Below are 19,280 nucleotides of genomic sequence, written 5' to 3' on the forward strand. Positions count from 1 at the left end.
ATGTCACGACTGCATGTCGCTTCGATGAAATGTTTGATGTTATTACAACAAAACCTGTAGCATGTGTGATGCATGACGATGAGCCAATGCTATTAACATCTTTCCCGATAACAACAGAACCATGACTTTGTTGCTTTGGCTCGTGTCTGTAAATTTGTGTACATTCAATTAGCCTTCCTTATTAGTTTCGGCTTGGAAGACCACAATCGTGATATTTTCTTCGCCATACTTGGACAGAAATCTAAAATCATAGGCAAAAGAACAATTTAACTTAAACCCAATTGCCCTCTTTAACCCAAACCACAACATCAGCACAGAATTTTTCATGATTTTGTCATTTTACTTCTTAAAGACTCTTTTTTTTTTTTTTTATAAAAACAACAACAAAAAAACACTTCCATTATAGAATACATCTGTTAACTTATTTCGAATATACAGAAATCATATTCTACAGAACGCAATAAAGCTACATTTGAGGAAATCGATCGCACCTAACAGTTATAGCTAAATCAACGTAATAACCGACACTTTTCCCGAGTGTTTGAAACTTCGATAAGAAATGGCACCGTGCACAATAGTATGGGAACCAAAGATATGTCTCGAAGTAAATAAAAGTGCTTTTGCTTGCCTTGGTGATGTCCGTCTCGTTTTGGTGCCGACATTCCTTATCTCTCAAACCGATGTCCCACTTGTGAGGCTATACGCGGTTCAATATGTCATGACAAAATCAAATGCTCTGTACGCGTCACCTCGTGGGTGATACGATAATATTAGTTTGGCCATTTGATGTACAAAAAAAAATCGCACGGCGACGTAATGAGTAGATATAAACTTATATGCTTTAAGGTGTAAGGAGTAAGGAGCAAAAGGGTCGGAGTAAAAAGTAGCCAGTCAGAAAAGGAAAAAATGCCCCTAAAATGATTAACACACTCTTAACCTATTTTAAGTACCTAGTAGAGGTTCCTGGGCAGTATGGGGGAGTATACATGTATATAATAATCAGATTCCAATATGCTTGCATGATATATACACATGCAGAATACCTGTGTCCCTTAATACATTGTCGCATTATACTTAGAATTAACAATAATAGCTTTATCCGCGATGTCAAGAAATACTTCTTGCTTCTGACATTGAGCTTAATCCTGGTCCCTTGCAAAATATAGAAATCACTCATTTCAATGTAAGGTCTGTAAGGAACAAACTTGATATAGTTGATCCTGAGCTGCACTTTAATTACGTTATTTGCTCAATAGAAACTAACACCAGATATTCCCCAATAATGATATTTGCTAGACTCATTTCCAAATGAACCATACAGAAAAGACAGACAAAATAGGATGGGGTGGTGGAGATTTATTATAAAAATATTGTTCAGACTAAAAGAAGATTAGACCTGGAGCATGATGATATCGAACTTATTTGGATAGAAGTGCATACTGGTAATCACAGATGTTTATTAGGGTGTATATAAAGGCCGGAATCTAATGTAGAATACTGGACACAACTTGATATTTTATTGGATAAAGCTGTTGATACATCACTAGACATAATTTTAACAGGTGACATAAATATTGACATGTTAAATCTACATCCTAACTCACATCTTAGCAGAATTTTTATTAAATATAATCTGAACTGTCTAATAAATGAACCGACAAGAATCACTTCTAACAGTTCAACCGCTATAGATATTGTCTTTACTAATAATACTAGAATCATTCAAAATGTACAAGCCCTCAGTGCTGTAGTGACCACTCTCTTATACATAGGTGTTATAAAAAGACTATATTAATGTTTGATAATGCTGATTTTGACAAAATGAACAGATCACTGAGAGCTATTGACTGGATGACACAAGCACAAAATAGTACCTCAGAAGAATTTAACCAAATACTTACAAATAATATTAATCCACAAATAAATAACTATATTCCTTCAAAAATAACTACTATACGTCCAGATGATAAACCATGGGTAAATAATGAAATCAGATTAAAACTATGACAAAAAAATAGGATCCATAGAAAATCAAAATTCACAAATAGTCAATACCACTGGAATAAATATAGAAATATTAGAAATGAAACTATTGAAGTCATAAGGAAAACGAAAAAGGATTATCTTGAGATATCTGAGTGATAAATCCTTACCCCCATCTAAATGGTGGGAAACAGCTAAGTCTGTATCTAGTTTTAATAATAAATCAACTAGCATTTCTCTTTTTGATCATAATGGTAACATCCTATAGATAAAGCTAATACACTAAACGATTAATTTACCTCAATAGCAACATCCTCTTCAATTAGAAAGTATTGACATATCTGAACAAGATGTAATCTACCAACTTAAACTACTAAATGAAAATAAACCAGCAGGGCCTGGTGGAATTATACCTAAAGTAATTAAAAAACTAACGCCCTCAATATCATATCCACTAACATTACTATTTAACAAAAGGATGGAACTTGGACATATCCCTGCATCACGGAAACTTGTTAATGTTAATGCTATATATAAAGGTAAGGGGTCCAAAAATGATGTCAGCAATTATAGGCCAATCTCAATTACATATTGTTTCAGTAAAATTATTGAAAAATCATCTTTAAGTACCTGTATAACTAACTACCTTGTAGCAGAGGAAACTATTTCTGAGCACCAGTCAGGCTTCGACTGTGAATCAATTATTATCGATATATCATATTATTATAAATAACTTAGATATATGTATAGAAGTTAAATTTGTCTTCTGTGATGTAAGTAAAGCTTTTGATAGGGTTTGGCATGACGGTTCAATATATAAATTAGAAACTTATGGAATTAAAGGAAAATTACTGGCATGGTTTAAGAACTACTTGTCCGATATAAAACAAATGGTTATTACAGAAGGACATCAGTCAAATTTTAAATGTATCAGTGCAGGAGGGCCTCAAGGATCTGTCCTTGGTCCATTTCTCCTCCTTCTCTACAGTAACATTGACATTTTTGCAGATTATACCTCCCTCTATAATTTTGTTGATGATAATCCCATTCAAGCAGCAAAAAATATCACTAATGACTTGCAGAATATATGTTCTTTGGGTAAATCTTGGGATATAAAATTTAACGCATCCAAAACTAAAACTATGATCTTCACACGGAAAAAAGAAACTCATCACCCTCCAATCTTCTACTCTAATCAACCACTAACCATAAACATTAAGGTCTTACTTTTAATGAAGATGGTAATGGGGTCAACATATCCAAAACATTTATGATATAACATATACAAGACTTAATATGTTAAGAAGTCTTAAAACCTCACTTGATAGAAATACACTTTACGCTATGTATATACCCTATATTAGACCAATCTTAGAATATGCGAATGTAGTTTGGAATAATTGCACTGAACAATCAACATTATTATTAGAATCAGTCCAACTAGATGCTGCTAGAGTAGTGACAGGGCTTCGTCGAGGTACATCACAACATAAATTGTACAAAGAATTAGGATGGGAAACCTTAGCTGATAGGAGGGGAAAAATAAATAAATTTTAATGTATAAAATATTGCATAATACATCACCAAATTTCCTTAATGATATATATAGTTGATCCTTTTTTAAATGATTTAACAAATGTGAGGTAAAACTGAGAGCTACTTTAATAGTTTCTTACCCTCAACCTTTCGACTTTACAATCAGTTAGACCCAGATATTTTAAATGCTCAATCCCTCCCCAAGTTTAAGAAACTAATTAACATAACAAATAGTATACCAGTTAATGATACTGCATGACCGTGGTAAAAAAAACTCTGGTGAAAGAAAAATCAATATTATACTATGTCAAATTAGAAATAATGCTAGCAACTTAAACTTTGATCTCTTTAATGACCACCTATTATAATCTGCTTCATGTGAATGTGGTTATATACAGGAAACAAGTTATCATTACTTCCTGTGCCAGATACAACAATTACTCTCGGCTCCTCTAGTCAATGATAATCACTCGCACTATACTTTACATACTTCACTAAATGGTTGTAACCAATGTGACAATGAAACCAATAAAAATATCCTAGAGAGTGTCTCAACCTTTATCGTGAACTCAAAAAGATTTATATAACTAGAATTACCTATATCAACTTATATTATAATGTACTAATATTGTAAACATGAACATCAAACATGCTTATGGTTATCAATATCATTAAGCACTTACTATAAACACTGTGAATATGATATACTCACCCCATAGATCAACATGGACTTGTATTTTGTAATTAATAACAAGTAGTTGTAATGTTATATTCTTAACATATTATAATGTGAATATTAATATACTATACAACATTGACATAGCTTATTCATAATATTTAATGTTAATAAGCCTTATATTTAACTACATTGTATCTAGGAGTCACTCTGTGTGGTTTTTGAACTCCCAGGGAGAATTTAGTGAAGGAAGATGTCTAAAACTCACTCATTCCTATAGTGAGGTGAAGCAGTAGCACAGATTGACTTGTGACTATGAGTTATCTCCCCTTTACCATATGACTTGCACATTGATATCTGTTTTGTATATAAGTTGTGTCTTTTTTCAATTTTTCAAAATTATAATATATTTATATGCTGATTTATACAAATGCATGCAGGAGAGAACTGATATAGACATAGCCTGTTGTTCGATCAAATTCATACAACATCATGAATAAAATGTGTTGAAATGAAATGAAATGAAATGAAAGATGCCCCTCCCTGTGGGTGGAGCCAGGAATCACAAAGAGAGAAAAGAAGAAAGATGCCCCTCCCTGTAAGGAGCAGGGCCATGAAGGAGCATGAAAATGGATAAAGGGAGAATGAGGAAAGAATCAAGATATCTGTCACTGATCCCTTCCTGTATGGAGGAATGTACTATAAATGAAGGAGGGACGGATTTATGCAGTACTGTCATTTCATATAGAGCTAAAAGTGATCGGTTTTGTATTCATCAGTGTAATAGCTGCTTAATACATGAGAGATTGCAAATAGATTCTCGAATGGTTGTTTTGGAAACACGAGCTCTAATTAACGTGCTGGGTAAGAAGACACCTTGACCAGTGACGGACAGAACCACCACCCGACCTGGTACTCTACAAATTGAAGTTAGTAACATTGTGAATATGAACTTGAAACGACCCCCCCNTCATACAGTTTGCTGAATTAATTATAGGAACATATTTTCCAGCCACCCCCTCTAAATTATAGTAAGCACATACCCGACGAGGCTATATTATACTACAGGAATTTAAAAAGATTAACCAGTACATTGAAAATATGAATGTGACCGTATGTGATTTATCTATAGGCAGGTTCTGCTTTCTTGAAAAAAAGGTGGTGTCATGCATGTAACATCGCTGTTTTACAGAGTATAAATTTGGGATACCCCTGTGTCCTCGTCTTGATTAGCATAACGTTTTTAATAGACTACTAGTTAAAACTCTTTTATATTCTTTATCAAAATAAAAAAAAGCATTCATATAACCAATTTCAACTTTGTAAACAAACACAAAAGATGTATATATATACCATGAACCATTTATTTGCATCATTTATAATATGCATTGCATTTTTTTGTTATATAAAAGATATTGCCTCGCACCAACAATGGAAATAATATCAAAGAAAATCAAAATGGATAACCTTAATATGTATAGATACGGTACTCTGGAATGTTATAAACTTTCTCACTATTTTAACATGGATTCTCGCCATAGAACACATACTAGTGGTAGATAAGTTATTTAATAAAAATATAAAATTGAAGTGACAACCTTTAATAGAGTTTGTTAATAAGAAAATGTACTTATTTTTCAAATGAAACCATTTTTTTTTTAATCGCACGATGTTACCAGTATGAGAACTATATAGACACTGACCACTCTGGTAGAATGACACAGATCAAAATACAACCTGAAGACATTCTCCCATTTAAAAAATGCAGATGGAATAGAAGATGTTAGTTCAAAAAAATCAATTCCTAATTTTCAAATGAAACTGATTAAAAAATCACAAAATGTTACCGGAGATATGTGAACTAGGCCCTGACTGCCCTGGTAAAATGATATATATCAAAATACAACCTGAAGACATTCACCAATTAAAAAATTTCACACGATGTTACCAGTATGAGAACTAGACACTGACCACCCTGGTGGAATGCTATATATCAAAATACAACCTCTGACAACCTCTAATATAATATGTTAAGAAAGATAAATTCAATTGTAACATAGCAGCTTTAAAAAACTAGATATACTGAATCATAGTCATTTCATTTTTTTTAGCAAGTGGCAATAGACTGAAGCAATATAGACAATGGCTCCTAATAATAAGTGTGAACTAAGTGAAAACATTCAAGCCCAAGTGTTACTTAGTGTCATTTGAAACGAATCATCGACAATTGAATGTATATTTACATCGAGAAAAAAGGAGACGTGAAGAAGTGGAGGTGAGGGGAAATGTCTATACAGATGATGGAGAAATGAGATTTGAATTAGTAACATTTAAAAAGGTACTACTCAAGCCTCAATTGAAATTGTTTATAACAGACTCTTTAAAATTGAAATTGAGATTCAATTGGAGCAGTTTGACTAAAAAAAGAAAAATAACAATCAGACTGCAAGAAAAACTTCGACCGATCAACTATACAAATGGGATAGAGGATTCTGAATGTAGTGAAATGGTTCTTGGGCCGCCATCTTTACGTAAAAGAATTCTTCTAGAAAATTTCTAATAAAAGGTGAGACATTTTGCATAATAACCTATTCAATTCAATTCGATTCAATTACTGAAATAAAAATATGATTAAAAAAGAATCGGTAAAGTAATTTGATTATTTTCAATAAAAATAATTTGATGTTTTATATAATGTTGACATGGTGTATTATTACAAAAACAATCACATTGAATCATAATAATAAATATTTTAACATTCGATAATCAAATAACTCTATCAGAGTATTTAAAAAAAAGATATCACAGTTACTTAGACCTTGTTTAATCACTATAAGAAATACACATTGATCAACTCTACCCGAGTATTTTAATAGCATTGTTTAACACGAATTCGTGTATTTTATTTTGCCACGCATCTAGGACATATTTAGTAAAGTAGAAAATGTATCAAAAACGTAGTCAGTTGTGTCGTAGATTCAAATGGAGACGTAAGACTTAAGGACATATCATATTAAGCTACTGGATTGTGTTTCATATGTATTATATTTGGATCCAATAAGGTAGATATATGTGGAACACTCATATTCAAGAGAGTTGTAAAAACAATAAAGAGAAGTTATCAAGATTTTGGAAAAGAAACTCATTTTTGCATTGATAGTATTGTAGGTTTTAAATATCGTAAGGTTCGTGGTCGGATGGAAGTCTAATGCCACGAAATCGTTGTTATTGTAAATTTGAGGCTGTCCTCGGATTGTACAGCACTCAGGAGTCGATGTTGTTACACCTGGCTGTAGAGACAACTAGCATCTGCATCCATATTGCTCCCTCAAATACTTAGTATCATCTCATACAAAACAAAAACAATACTTTTTGCTTATCTATTAATTTATCTATAACATTGATAACAGTCACATGATAAACAGAGAAATGTACATCTTAAAAATATAATATTTACAAAGCTATTTCTGTTTTGCACAAGAGGATAATAACTGATGTGTTCTATATAGATGGTTACAAGGTGATCACTGATATCAAACTGCCTTATGATTAAATCTATCTAACAAAACGAGTTTTTATCATTATTTTTCGTCCTGTAGTGGCCAAACCTCTCGACCATTATCGAGCACCCGACGTTCATCGTCAAAGGCAGACAAACCAGATTTAAGGTATATACTGCCAATAGGTATTGTTCGCTTCTCATCGAATTCATTTGATATATGTTATTTTGTTTTCCAAAAAGACAATATTTGTACATGTGATGAAGTAGATCGTGTTTGATTGTTGCCTTTGCGATATCTTTAGCTACTTATGGCTTGACATACATACACCGGTTTGTTTAACACTAAATTGAGTTTAGAATTTTCTATACCCGTGAGGTTTTCGTTGAAAATTTGAAATCTTTGAAATGACGATCGCGCCACGTATTTTTTTTTTTTTTTTTATCTCTGTGTGAGCTAATTTAACAGCAATGCGCTTGCGCACTTTTTCCATTGTTCATCAGTTTTAAAAAAAAACTTTCTCAAATTCGCTCCTAGATTGCATGCGTTTGGTAGTGTTAAATAATATTTCAGGGTGCAGTCAAGGGAGCTGTCTAAATAATAAAATTCGATGTATTTTGGTTATTTACATTCAAAGTTCTAGATATAACTGTGGACTTCTATAATGGCATATGCACTTTGTTTTTGTTCTCCAATTTTAGTACCAATTTCTCTGTTTTGATTCGTCCATGTAATTTCATATCAGTATGTTTTGTGCGTGGGTTAATTTCCCACCAAAGTTCTTTTAGATGTAGGAGACAATTCATGATCTGACACTTCTTCCTCTCAGGTGCAAGAGGATAATCAGAATGTAAATCATGTAAACTGTCTGGATATTCTAAGTCAACCTCTATCACATAACCCAGATCGTCATCTTTAGGTAAGCTAGTGACATCGAATGAGGCTAATTCGTCGACCCATTTGAGTCCGCCAACTTGGAGAGGTTCACACATGGCTTTTCTCGAAGGGTTGACTGTTTCTGCACGGAGACTGGACTTTTGTTAGTGTACCCAGTCATGGCTGTTTATGAAATATTTACACCTTTTTAAAAAAAAAAGATTTTAAACAAATGAAATACTATTCACATGATAATTCCATATTTGTTTCCGGTCGACAACAATGATGACGTCTTTGTTTTTTGAAACAGTATGGATATGAATTACATACAAAATTATCAATTTGGTTGTTATTGTCACCAAAATTATGCACTAAGTCTCTCATGGATATGCACCTTCATCGATTTGATAATACAAACATTATTGGCCGCATACCTCAGAGAAGTTGCTCTGCAATCGTTTATCATTGTTGCGTTTGCTATAAATGCAAAATACTGTCAAAAAATTCGAGCTCGTCTTTTGATTCGCAATAGAAGGCTACGCAATGTTTTCTGGGAAGGCTCTCAACATCTGTACTTATAATGAATCCTGAGGGAAAACGTCATCACGGTCGCTTTCGTTACGTGCATATACTCCACTGATTGCTTGTCTCATTATAGGATCACAATGGACGACGCAGCGCAACTGGGCAGTATTCATGGTATGATGAAGTCTCTAGCGGCGTTGATTTCGAAACTACCATGATATTCGGCATAGATGATGCAGGGCACAGCCTCCGTCAATGTCTTACCGAAGGTGACTTCCAGTCTGGCGTTTCCCTGTTTTTGCTTCTTTTGCGTATTTTAACAGACTCTTAATGTAACCTTTGAAGAGAAACGTCCATTTGTGAAAATAAGGACGGTAGTAACAAATCGATGGGTCCTATGTCCTCCGTATCACTAATGTCGCTTCCATCTGCTTTGATAATTTTTACTTTTGCATAGATCAGACTGATTTGTAAATCTAGAAGCTCTAATCCGTTATGTCGTTCGTGTTTTGCGAAATTGGTAGCACGTCCTGATAGCAGATGTTTTCCTCTGCCGTTAGTGTTAGTTGTAAATCGAAAAATGCTAATTCTGACGGTTGTGCCTCTCGAAAGAAATCCTTGTTTATCACCGCCATTGTGAAGTCAGATTATCATTCACCCTAGCTAGATTTTCTTCTTTTTTATGATCTTCTTTTTGATACTTTCTTTGTCTTTTTTATACGTTCTTTGTCTTTTTTGACGACTGTGACCAATTCGCCACTATTGAAGCCAGCACCATTCGGAGAAAGTGTTGTCCTTTTGTCCGTTGACGAAACTGTCTCCACAGTTGTCGTTGTTGACGTATACATTATGTTTGGTCTTGTGCTAGCGACAGATATGTCCTCTAATACAACTTTCCATATCCATCAAGGTGCAAAGGAGATTGAAAATGGGTGTGAAAATGGTAACTTTTGTTTTCTGGTAAAATATTCCCTGTTCTTATCGCTGTGAATGACTACGTAATGTGACATCTTTGTCTTTTGAGGTGTCACTGATGTCGTTCTCTGTTATCGACTGATTATATTTAGACGGCCACCCGTCGAATTAAACAAAACATTTTACTTGCCCACCTCACTTACGTTGTTTTTTTTAGTTTTTCCTCGATGTACCATAGTGCATCTTCATCTTTATCCACCCTCTGTAATTCCGATTGATAAAAGTTGGCTGTTAATGCGTCGTTTATAAAGTCGATCAAATGATAGTTGTTTCACGTGTGAAATTCTCACGAGGCAACCTATCTTTTATTTGAATCTTGCTTTAATCGCTGCATTTTCTGTCGCATTTTCTTTTTCTGTTGCTTTCCCTATTTCTTAGATCCGAGGTACAGGATTCGTTAACATCTTTGGGAGCTGAACCGTTTAACGATGTGTGTGGTATGGCGATGTAGCTCTTGACAAAACTTTCTAATTTATCTATGCATTCATGTGTTCTGTATTAGGTGAAATATCTAGAAACCATTGTCTTTAGTGTTCTAATGACACGTTCGACTACATAAGCCTTGGTATAGTTGTGACTGGTAAAACAATGAATGTCATTGTCTTTGCAAAACTGTCTCATTAATTTCCCATTTAATAAACGCCTCGGCTTTCTACTCCTACTAATGAACTTTCTAAATGCTCTTAACACGTCTTTTTCCGTTTTGGTCTTTGTAAGTTATACCCAAAGGAAGCGACTGAAAACGTCTATGACCACGAGAAGAAACCGGATTTCACCATTCTGTTTCGAGAGGGACGAAACGTCTGCAAGATCGGCTTGAAATTCCTCGTAGGGACCTAACACTTCAACACGTGCTCGTTTGAATGAACGTTTGACTGGTTTCTGTAAGCTATAATCGTCTAGACATTGAATATAATTATCGGTTAAAAACCTCGAGCGTCCTGCATGCACCGGAGCAATTATAAGGGTATTAATACAAACTGTTGTAAGATTAAAACAATTGCGATGATTATTTGGCAGACGCATCCAATGCTTGCAGGACACTCGACGTATTTAACCGTTTTGAATAGAATTTAAAACATACGTATAAATATGGTATGAAAAATTATTGTAATAGTTTTGTGACATGCTATAAATATTAAAATAGAATACATTATTGATATAAAGACTTACTTACACTGATGTTGATATTTGGCCAGTTTATACATATATACATTAAAACATATATAAATTAACTATTCACGTATCATTTCAATTTAATAAGCCACTTCTCGAAACGAATCATAGATTTGGCCATATTCATTATTTTATCTCGCATTGCACCTGTAGTCTATTCAGTTGAAAATATGTGCACGTTGAAATCAGACTTTCAACGTTTGTCACTGAAATGCATTCTCCTAGGTATATAGAGTCCAAAATGATTCTGAAGTCCGATTCCTTTACTCCATCTAAATCAATCTCCTCAGCGGCGTCTGTTTCTGTTTTCAACACAGTCTCTTTCCATTCGGCACGACAAACATGTGATAAATAGTTATTTCGAATACCGCGTGGAATATTACAACAGTTCACCTCTTTGATGAAGTCTCTGATTACTTCTAGATCGTCCACAACATCGAACAGTCCGACTGCCACGTCAGCTGTCATAGCACGTCATATGTGGTTAGCATACACTAAATTTAGTAAGTAATCCATTATATTTATAAGTCGACGGTTATTACGTCTTTCTTTGTTTTAGTACTGTAATGTTCACATACTCACCATAGTGCAAACGTTAACTAGGTTAACGTTTGCGCAATGGTGATTATGTGAACATTACAGTTAAATTACAGTTAAAACTTGCATAAGATATTGTAATGTTTCTGAAGGGATGCAAGATTGTGCGGAAATATTGCGCCAGGTCTTTTCCACTTTTAAATGATTTATTGACGATAATGCTTCGTCAAAGTACAATTCCAGTCTATCATCACTTGAAAACATCATACAGCTATGACCGAGTTAGTTGGCATGTCCTTCTTCACACCCTGAACAGACGAATAGTTATGTTATCGCAGATTTTACGGCATAACCATAACACAGACACATCAGCGTTTTAAGGATTTGCCAATAGGCTTTTTCCACAATTTGATCCAATAAAATATTTTGAACTCTCTTTGTAAACAACTCTGTGTTGATGTCAATTATGATCATACGAAGGTTTTAACATATAAAGAAAATGTTGCAAATTGGGATATTAATGAATGTGATATAGAATTTAACTAACAAACCGCATCTTTTGAAAAAGCCAGTCCTTCGACCATCTCACGTGTTCCGTTTTGATATCGTCGAAATAGTTCCAATTCTTTAGGGTGACTCTACAGGTGACACGATCTCCGACACCTCTATAGAAAAACCCGTAACTAGGAGACTGGTGATAATGGTTCGGCCAATTAACAAATGTGTCTACACGATCACAAGATGGATGACATGGACGTATTACAGGTGGATGAGAACTGATGTTGACGCTGTCCGTATCCATAGGTATAATTTTTCAACAAATAGGCAAGTTAATGGAGACTCTCGGACACTGTTAGTATTCTCTTTAAACCCTACTGATATGCTAACTGTCTTGCAGTCTTCTCTCAAATAAACTCTCACCTCGTCTTTCACTTTTTTACGGTGATTTTTTTTGTGTATCCTAAATGACAATCCACTCTATTAGAAAGGATGGTGCTGATTGTAATGTCCTCACTTTTAATGGTTTAATGATTAGAGCTTGAGCCATGTGAATGTTTTGAAATTTTCTTGAATGTAACGGCTTTATATATCCTTCGTGCTCAATTACAGGGAGAGGTATCTTTTTTCTTTTCTCTCCGATTCCTTGCTCCACCCACAGGGAGGGGCATCTTTCTTCTTTTCTGTCTGGCTCCATCTGACTCTTTTGCTCCTTACTCCTTGCTACTTCAAGCCTATAAGTTTATATCTACTGCAACGGTAAAATTTAACGGTTTGAAAGTCGGATGTCGCTTCTTTGATTTTCAAAGGACAGTTATCTGCCTTCCAAATGTTCAGTTACTTCCACCTGAAACCAATCAAATGGCCAAATACGCATGTCAGAGCTGCAGTAAAAATAAGAGAGTGTAACAACACGAGTTTCTATTCGGGGATGTACAGTATATATATGTACCGTGCTGTTAAGCTACACATCCTTTATTTCGTCACACAGATATTTCCTACTGACTCCACCTATGATACTGTAGTATTGGTTTGATAGTCGTTTCCATGGCAAATTCACATTTTTGCGAACAACTTGTTTCTGTGTGCTTAGTTCGAATGCCCTGATTTCTGCCGACTCTGATTTATTGGATGTACCTCCAACGATGTACAACACACCTCGGAAGTAGACACAGGAAAAATCCATAAAGGAGGAAGTATGAGCTTTCCCAAGTAATAAGGGATTCCTGCCGTACTCATATTCCATCACATGACCTCGAGGACTTACTATATAGAGAATAGAATCGTGCAACGCAATGTCGGTGAAGCTGCACTGCATCGGAAGATTAGCTATCACAGAACAGGTTTGTCTCTCTGTGTCAAAGCATTGAATGGCGTCCGTGTATTCCCCGAATGATAGTGCCCCACCGCACACTAGTATGTTAGATCCCACCACCGCGGCAGATGCGTCGGAGACCGGCAGCGCCAGGACCCCGTGGTGGCGCCACGACCTTGTGCCCAGGTTGTACCTCTCTATACTGGGTATGACGCTATGCACTTGATTCCTTCCTCCTAGAACATACACCGAATCGCAGGTCGCCACAGCAACGTGCTCTGATCTCGCTTCTCTATACTTAGGCAAAGACGTCCATACATTATCGCCAATACTATATTCGAAAAACGCGCATGGATTCCCGGAACCTCCTGTCAGATAAATAAACCGACCAAGTGAGCAAGCAGCAAAAGCACTACCAGGTTCATATCCTTTTATTGATGCCAGTCGAAACCATTGCTTAGTTTTGAAACTAAAACATGCCACGTGTACACCACTTTCCTGACCACTAGCCCTCACGACCAGTAACACCTGCTCGTTGCGAAATCTCCCTGAAGATGCACTTCGTGTGTTGGCTTTATCGACGGCAGACTGCAGGATAGTGCACGAGGCCTGTGGCAGGTTTTCGTCGGCGATTGCGGCCTTGATGGACGATTGTCTGACGTCTAGAAGACTAACACCCTGTAAGATAATTTCCAGATCCTCATGTGGACGATTGTACGAAGAAAACCACTTGAGTACAGCTTCAAACACTTCTGTTTCGTCTACCACATTCAAATCGTCGTCCTTAATCATCTCCAGTAATTGTTCTTTTGACAATGAGGGATATTCTTTACACTTGACAACTTCTTGAAAGTTATGAACGATATACGACAAAGACTTCTGTCGCAAAGAAACAATGCTATTTAATTCTGCTAATCTCAACACACCGAGGGCGTTTTCAGGGTCAGCGTTCCTGTCTAGGAATCTCTCGCATTGCACCTGTATTCTATTCAGTTGAAAATATGTGCACGTTGAAATCAGACTTTCAACGTTTGTCACTGAAATGCATTCTTCTCCTAGGTATATAGAGTCCAAAATGATTCTGAAGTCCGATTCCTTTACTCCATGTAAATCAATCTCCTCAGCGTCTGTTTCGCGCATTCCCGATAAAAACATGGTATCGAAAAAAGGGGACACTGAGGCAAGAACGGCTTTATGACATCGGAAAACTTGACCATCAACTTTAAGAATGACGTCACTAAATGAACCATCTTTGTAACACTGACGTAGTTTTGTAGAGAACTCTGTTATCCAAGATTGCTTTAGTTGAGCATTTGTTGTTATTTTACTTTTGACAATCTTTGGCTTATGATCAAGAACAAATTTGATTTTAAGCTCTGAAGCCGCTGGCTTCACTTCGAGTTTCAGTAATTCTAATCCCATTTCAGGTAATGAGTAAAGCCAGGAGAGAACTCTTTCTATGGGTGTTTTAAGTTCAGCTAGTCTGATGTCAGATTTTGTTCTGCAGGTCTTGCCTATCTGTGGCATAAATGCGTCCACCAATATCTTGTGTGCTTGAGAGGAACTATTGCCATCACTTAACGTGACGTCAGTGTAACGTTGTTCTTTCCACAACCGGTATAAACCTTCCAGTATTTCCTCCGCATGTGTGACATTTCCAAGGGACTTTTCCTGTAAAATACAAATAAAAAATGCACGAGTGACAATTCGCAAATGATTACCTGCAAAACATAGAAACTGAAATTCTCTATGACTTCCTGGAAAACATTGAAAAGATATTCTATTTACATATATTTACATTTGCGCTGCATCCCACTTGATGAACATTAACAGCAGAAAATGCATTTCATTTGTGTATGAAAGCAAAAACTCTCGTGACGTAACACGTGGTTTACTTATGACGTCATAGATTAACCTTGTTCAATGAGAGTCTTGTCACTTCGCTCCGGATAACATGGAGAATGCCCCTACGTCAAAAGCTTAAATGACTACGGTTAGTAATTGGCGCCAATTTTAATTAAATAGGGCTGTTCCGCTAATGTCGCTTATACAAAACGCAGTAAATAAAAAAAATAAAAATAAGAACAAATAAATGAAATTAATTGTTCTTTAGCAAAAATGTAAATATTTGAATAAAACGGCGTATTTTTTAATTTTCATGCCGGTATGAATGCAAATCGGTTACATCCATATTAAACATGAAACCCTAGTGGGCTTCGTGCAATATGGATGTAACCGATTTGCGTTCATACCGGCATGAAAATTAAACAAGAAATGCCGCAAAGCTGCTGGACACCAAACCTTTTATTTTTATGAAAAATGACTACCTGACAGTACAACAACCTCGAGGGAACCGATCTTGCATACTTGAATTTGTTTAATTTTAATGTTTTTATAAATTGTTAATGGCATTAATTTTGCATATCGTCATTCAATATGTGTCACACATAATTTGGTCCGTCGCCACTGTCTCTCTGCTTTTCTACGGTTCTGTTTTTCTAAGTGGAGATTTTCATTATACCACGGGGCATTCAGTCTCACAGTTATCACCTTAGTCTGAAGAGGTGCGTGTTTCTCTATAAGGGCTTCTATACCAGATCTGTATGCTTCAAAAAGATCATCTACCCCGCCTTCAGTAGATTGAAGGGCAGAAGAAGACTGCATGTCATTGTTGAAATCTGGTATTGAAATTTCGCGGATTTCCGGAAGCTTACTTCTTTGGGGTTCCAACATCAGTCGCCTCTTCTGTGGCGTGTACAAAAACAAAAACAGTAGTGCAACAATACAAAATGTCTAGAACATATGTACCAAATTTCTGATTCTGATTCCGATTTTTGAAGGGGCCTCAATGGACTTCTAATTAAGGTAAAACTACTATGAATAGCATCAGAAAATTACTACAAATGGCATCAGAAAATTACTACAAATGGCATCAGAAAGTAAAGTCATATTTTAGAGTAAACTGTAACAATTACAGATACCGTAGGGTTTACTATCATATTTTGGAAGACAGTATGCGACCTTAGTTTCCCAGAAGGCTGACACGCGTTGGGAAGCACCAGAAGTGGACAAAGTGTTTACAGATCAAACCTCGGCGGCGCTTTGCGCCTCTTGGGGGTTTGAAAAAAAACGCCGTTTATTTGTGACATTTCCAAGAGACTTCCCCCGTGAAATACAAATAAGATATGCACGAGTGACAATTTCCAAATAACTTCCTTAAAAAACATAGAAAATGAAATTCAATATACATGTATGACATTTCCGAAGGAATTTCCTGCAAAATACAGAAATCAAAGAATATATGCATATGTATCATTTCCCAAATGACTTCCTATGGAGCATAGAACATCAAATTATCTATACATGTGAGGAAATGCCAATTAAGTGATATCTCCTGAAAATACATACAGGACTTATAAAATATTTTAATATAACTCTAAAGGATTTCTATAAAATTCAATAGTAAAAGAGCATAAACCTGTGTGACAATACTTAGAAGGCACTTGTCATGTGTCGTTTATACCATTCCTCCAAAAACTAAAACTAAATCCAAGTCTCTTGTCTTGTCATAGCAATAGCTAGGATTTGGGTTTGACAAGACGTCCATGAATGGACTAATTGATTGCGGTCGCCTGTCCCATTTGACAGCGATGCAGGTGTTTTACTAAGGGAAAACAATGAAATTGTGATAGAAATACTCGATACTGTTGAAATTAAAACGTAAAACACACGGTCATTCCACCTTAATTTAACAACCATTTTGTGATACCAATAAAGTGTATTAAAAAGTAAACGTCTACCCATTGGTATATTAATTGAACCACCGGAACTGGAGAGGTACTAGTCCGAATTATTCTGACGTTTTATCGATTTTTTTATATCGGTCTGTCGTCGATTAACCGCAGACAGACCGATATGAAAAAAAGTCATACAACGTCAGAATATTTCGGACTAGTACCCCTCCAGTTCCGGTGGTTCAATTAATAAACCAATGGGTAGACGTTTACTTTTTAATACACTTTATTGGTATCACAAAATGGCTGTTAAATTAAGGTGGAATGACCGTGTGTTTTACGTTTTAATTTCAATAACGGCAATACCGATTGCAATAGGTGATGTCACTCATTCAGTAGAGGAACTCGTATACGTGACATCATAAATTCGAAATCTACATCAATGACATCACCTACATTGTATTCGAGTCAGTGATATCACTGACTTAGATAGACCCATATATAATCCAACTTCGTGGTGCCGTCGTATCTCACCAAATGGGATTAAAAAGTAAAATGGCACCCGAACATTTACCTGCATAATGTGTTTACAAATGAACAAGTACTGATAGTTAAGGGGTAACTATATTTAGCTTGAATTCTGTATTTAGACCAGATTGTCCACAAACAGCGAAAGAAATAGGAAGAGACTGTGTGTATCTGCATCATGCTTACTCCACTAAACGCCAGTGACAGCATATCTGTTATCGATTAGAGTACGAAGCACGTGATAACGAATCCATGCATACGTATACCGTATATATTATATTTGTACGTGTCTCTATATATCATTAATACATGGACCAATGAATGTATACTCTTTATAACCATGCTAGTTGGCGATCTGTGTCACTACTTTGTCTGGCAATAGCATGCAAGATGGAGTTACAACTCCTACGTACAGCTTCTGCATTTTCTTACCATCACACATTACATGTAAGCAGGTGACTCGTCCGACACTTTTATATGGAAGAGGCGGGGCCACATTACTTATAGATATATGATAATAAAATTAGAGGGCAACATATCAAGAATTATATATATATACATGCCATGTACTGTCGTACTTACCATTGTCAGAGATTCGGGAATTATCCCGACATTAATTGACCTCATTCATTGCAGAAGCGTGCACAAACATGTTGTTTACTTGTGTAGCTAAGGCCAGTACAGGGGAGATAACTCTTACATATTCCCCCTTACGCACGAACGTTTCCATTTTGTTAATTGATAGACTTTTGAGGTTGATTTGGAAGAACCCCGCAAAATGTGTAAAAGATTCCTGATATATAACGGCAGAGTTTCATAAAACGGCTTGTTCCACAGAATTATATCAGATCCTTTATATGTCAAATTCGATGTTTATTTCCATAGGTTGCCATAAGATTTGGATCATCTTGTGGCACAACTGAGATCGTTTGATAAAACATATATTTAAATGTCCAGTGTTAAAAAAAAAAAACTATCGTACAATTACGAGATAAAGTATGCAGCCTATTATCAAAATAATGTAAAAAACGAGCAGGTAACATATATATATGCATTTGTAGACATTTTTCAATGAAAACAAACTGTTTATAAATCTGGTACAAATCAAATTATTGAATCGTTTCCCCTGCCAAGCAAGGCTGAACTTTTGTTTGTAAATAAAAAAAAGTGTTTTCCCTAAAGGAGTAGTGTTTAAGAGGGTGCCGAGAGGTAAGATAGGTTTTTTCAGAATATTTAGTAGTACACTAATTTTTAAAACTTTTAAGACAGCTATGCTGATCGTAGAAAAATAGTCCGTTTGAGCTCATCTGTTCGAACGGCAAATAACTATAATAAGATTTTGTCCCGGGATTTAGTCCTTGGGCTAAAGCTATAGGTTCCAATCGCGGGAAATTTGTCTTAGGATCTTGACATGGGAATTA

The 19,280-nt window shown here is 35.6% G+C and overlaps 1 protein-coding gene across 1 annotated transcript; it reads right to left on the reverse strand.

The window, feature by feature from the left end:
* Nucleotides 1-11,262: 11,262 nt before the first annotated feature.
* On the reverse strand, nucleotides 11,263-18,522 carry LOC110442706 (kelch-like protein 24). The gene is made up of 2 exons (XM_021486430.1): nucleotides 18,442-18,522; nucleotides 11,263-15,268 (listed from the first exon to the last, which is right to left on the reverse strand). The coding sequence occupies exons 1-2, from the start codon at nucleotides 18,484-18,486 to the stop codon at nucleotides 13,247-13,249; spliced, it is 2,067 nt and encodes a 688-aa protein (XP_021342105.1). The 5' UTR covers nucleotides 18,487-18,522; the 3' UTR covers nucleotides 11,263-13,246.
* Between the last annotated feature and the right edge of the window lie 758 nt (nucleotides 18,523-19,280).

This window comes from Mizuhopecten yessoensis, unplaced genomic scaffold, assembly GCF_002113885.1.
Source record: "Mizuhopecten yessoensis strain PY_sf001 unplaced genomic scaffold, ASM211388v2 scaffold716293, whole genome shotgun sequence".
Lineage (NCBI taxonomy): Eukaryota > Metazoa > Mollusca > Bivalvia > Pectinida > Pectinidae > Mizuhopecten > Mizuhopecten yessoensis.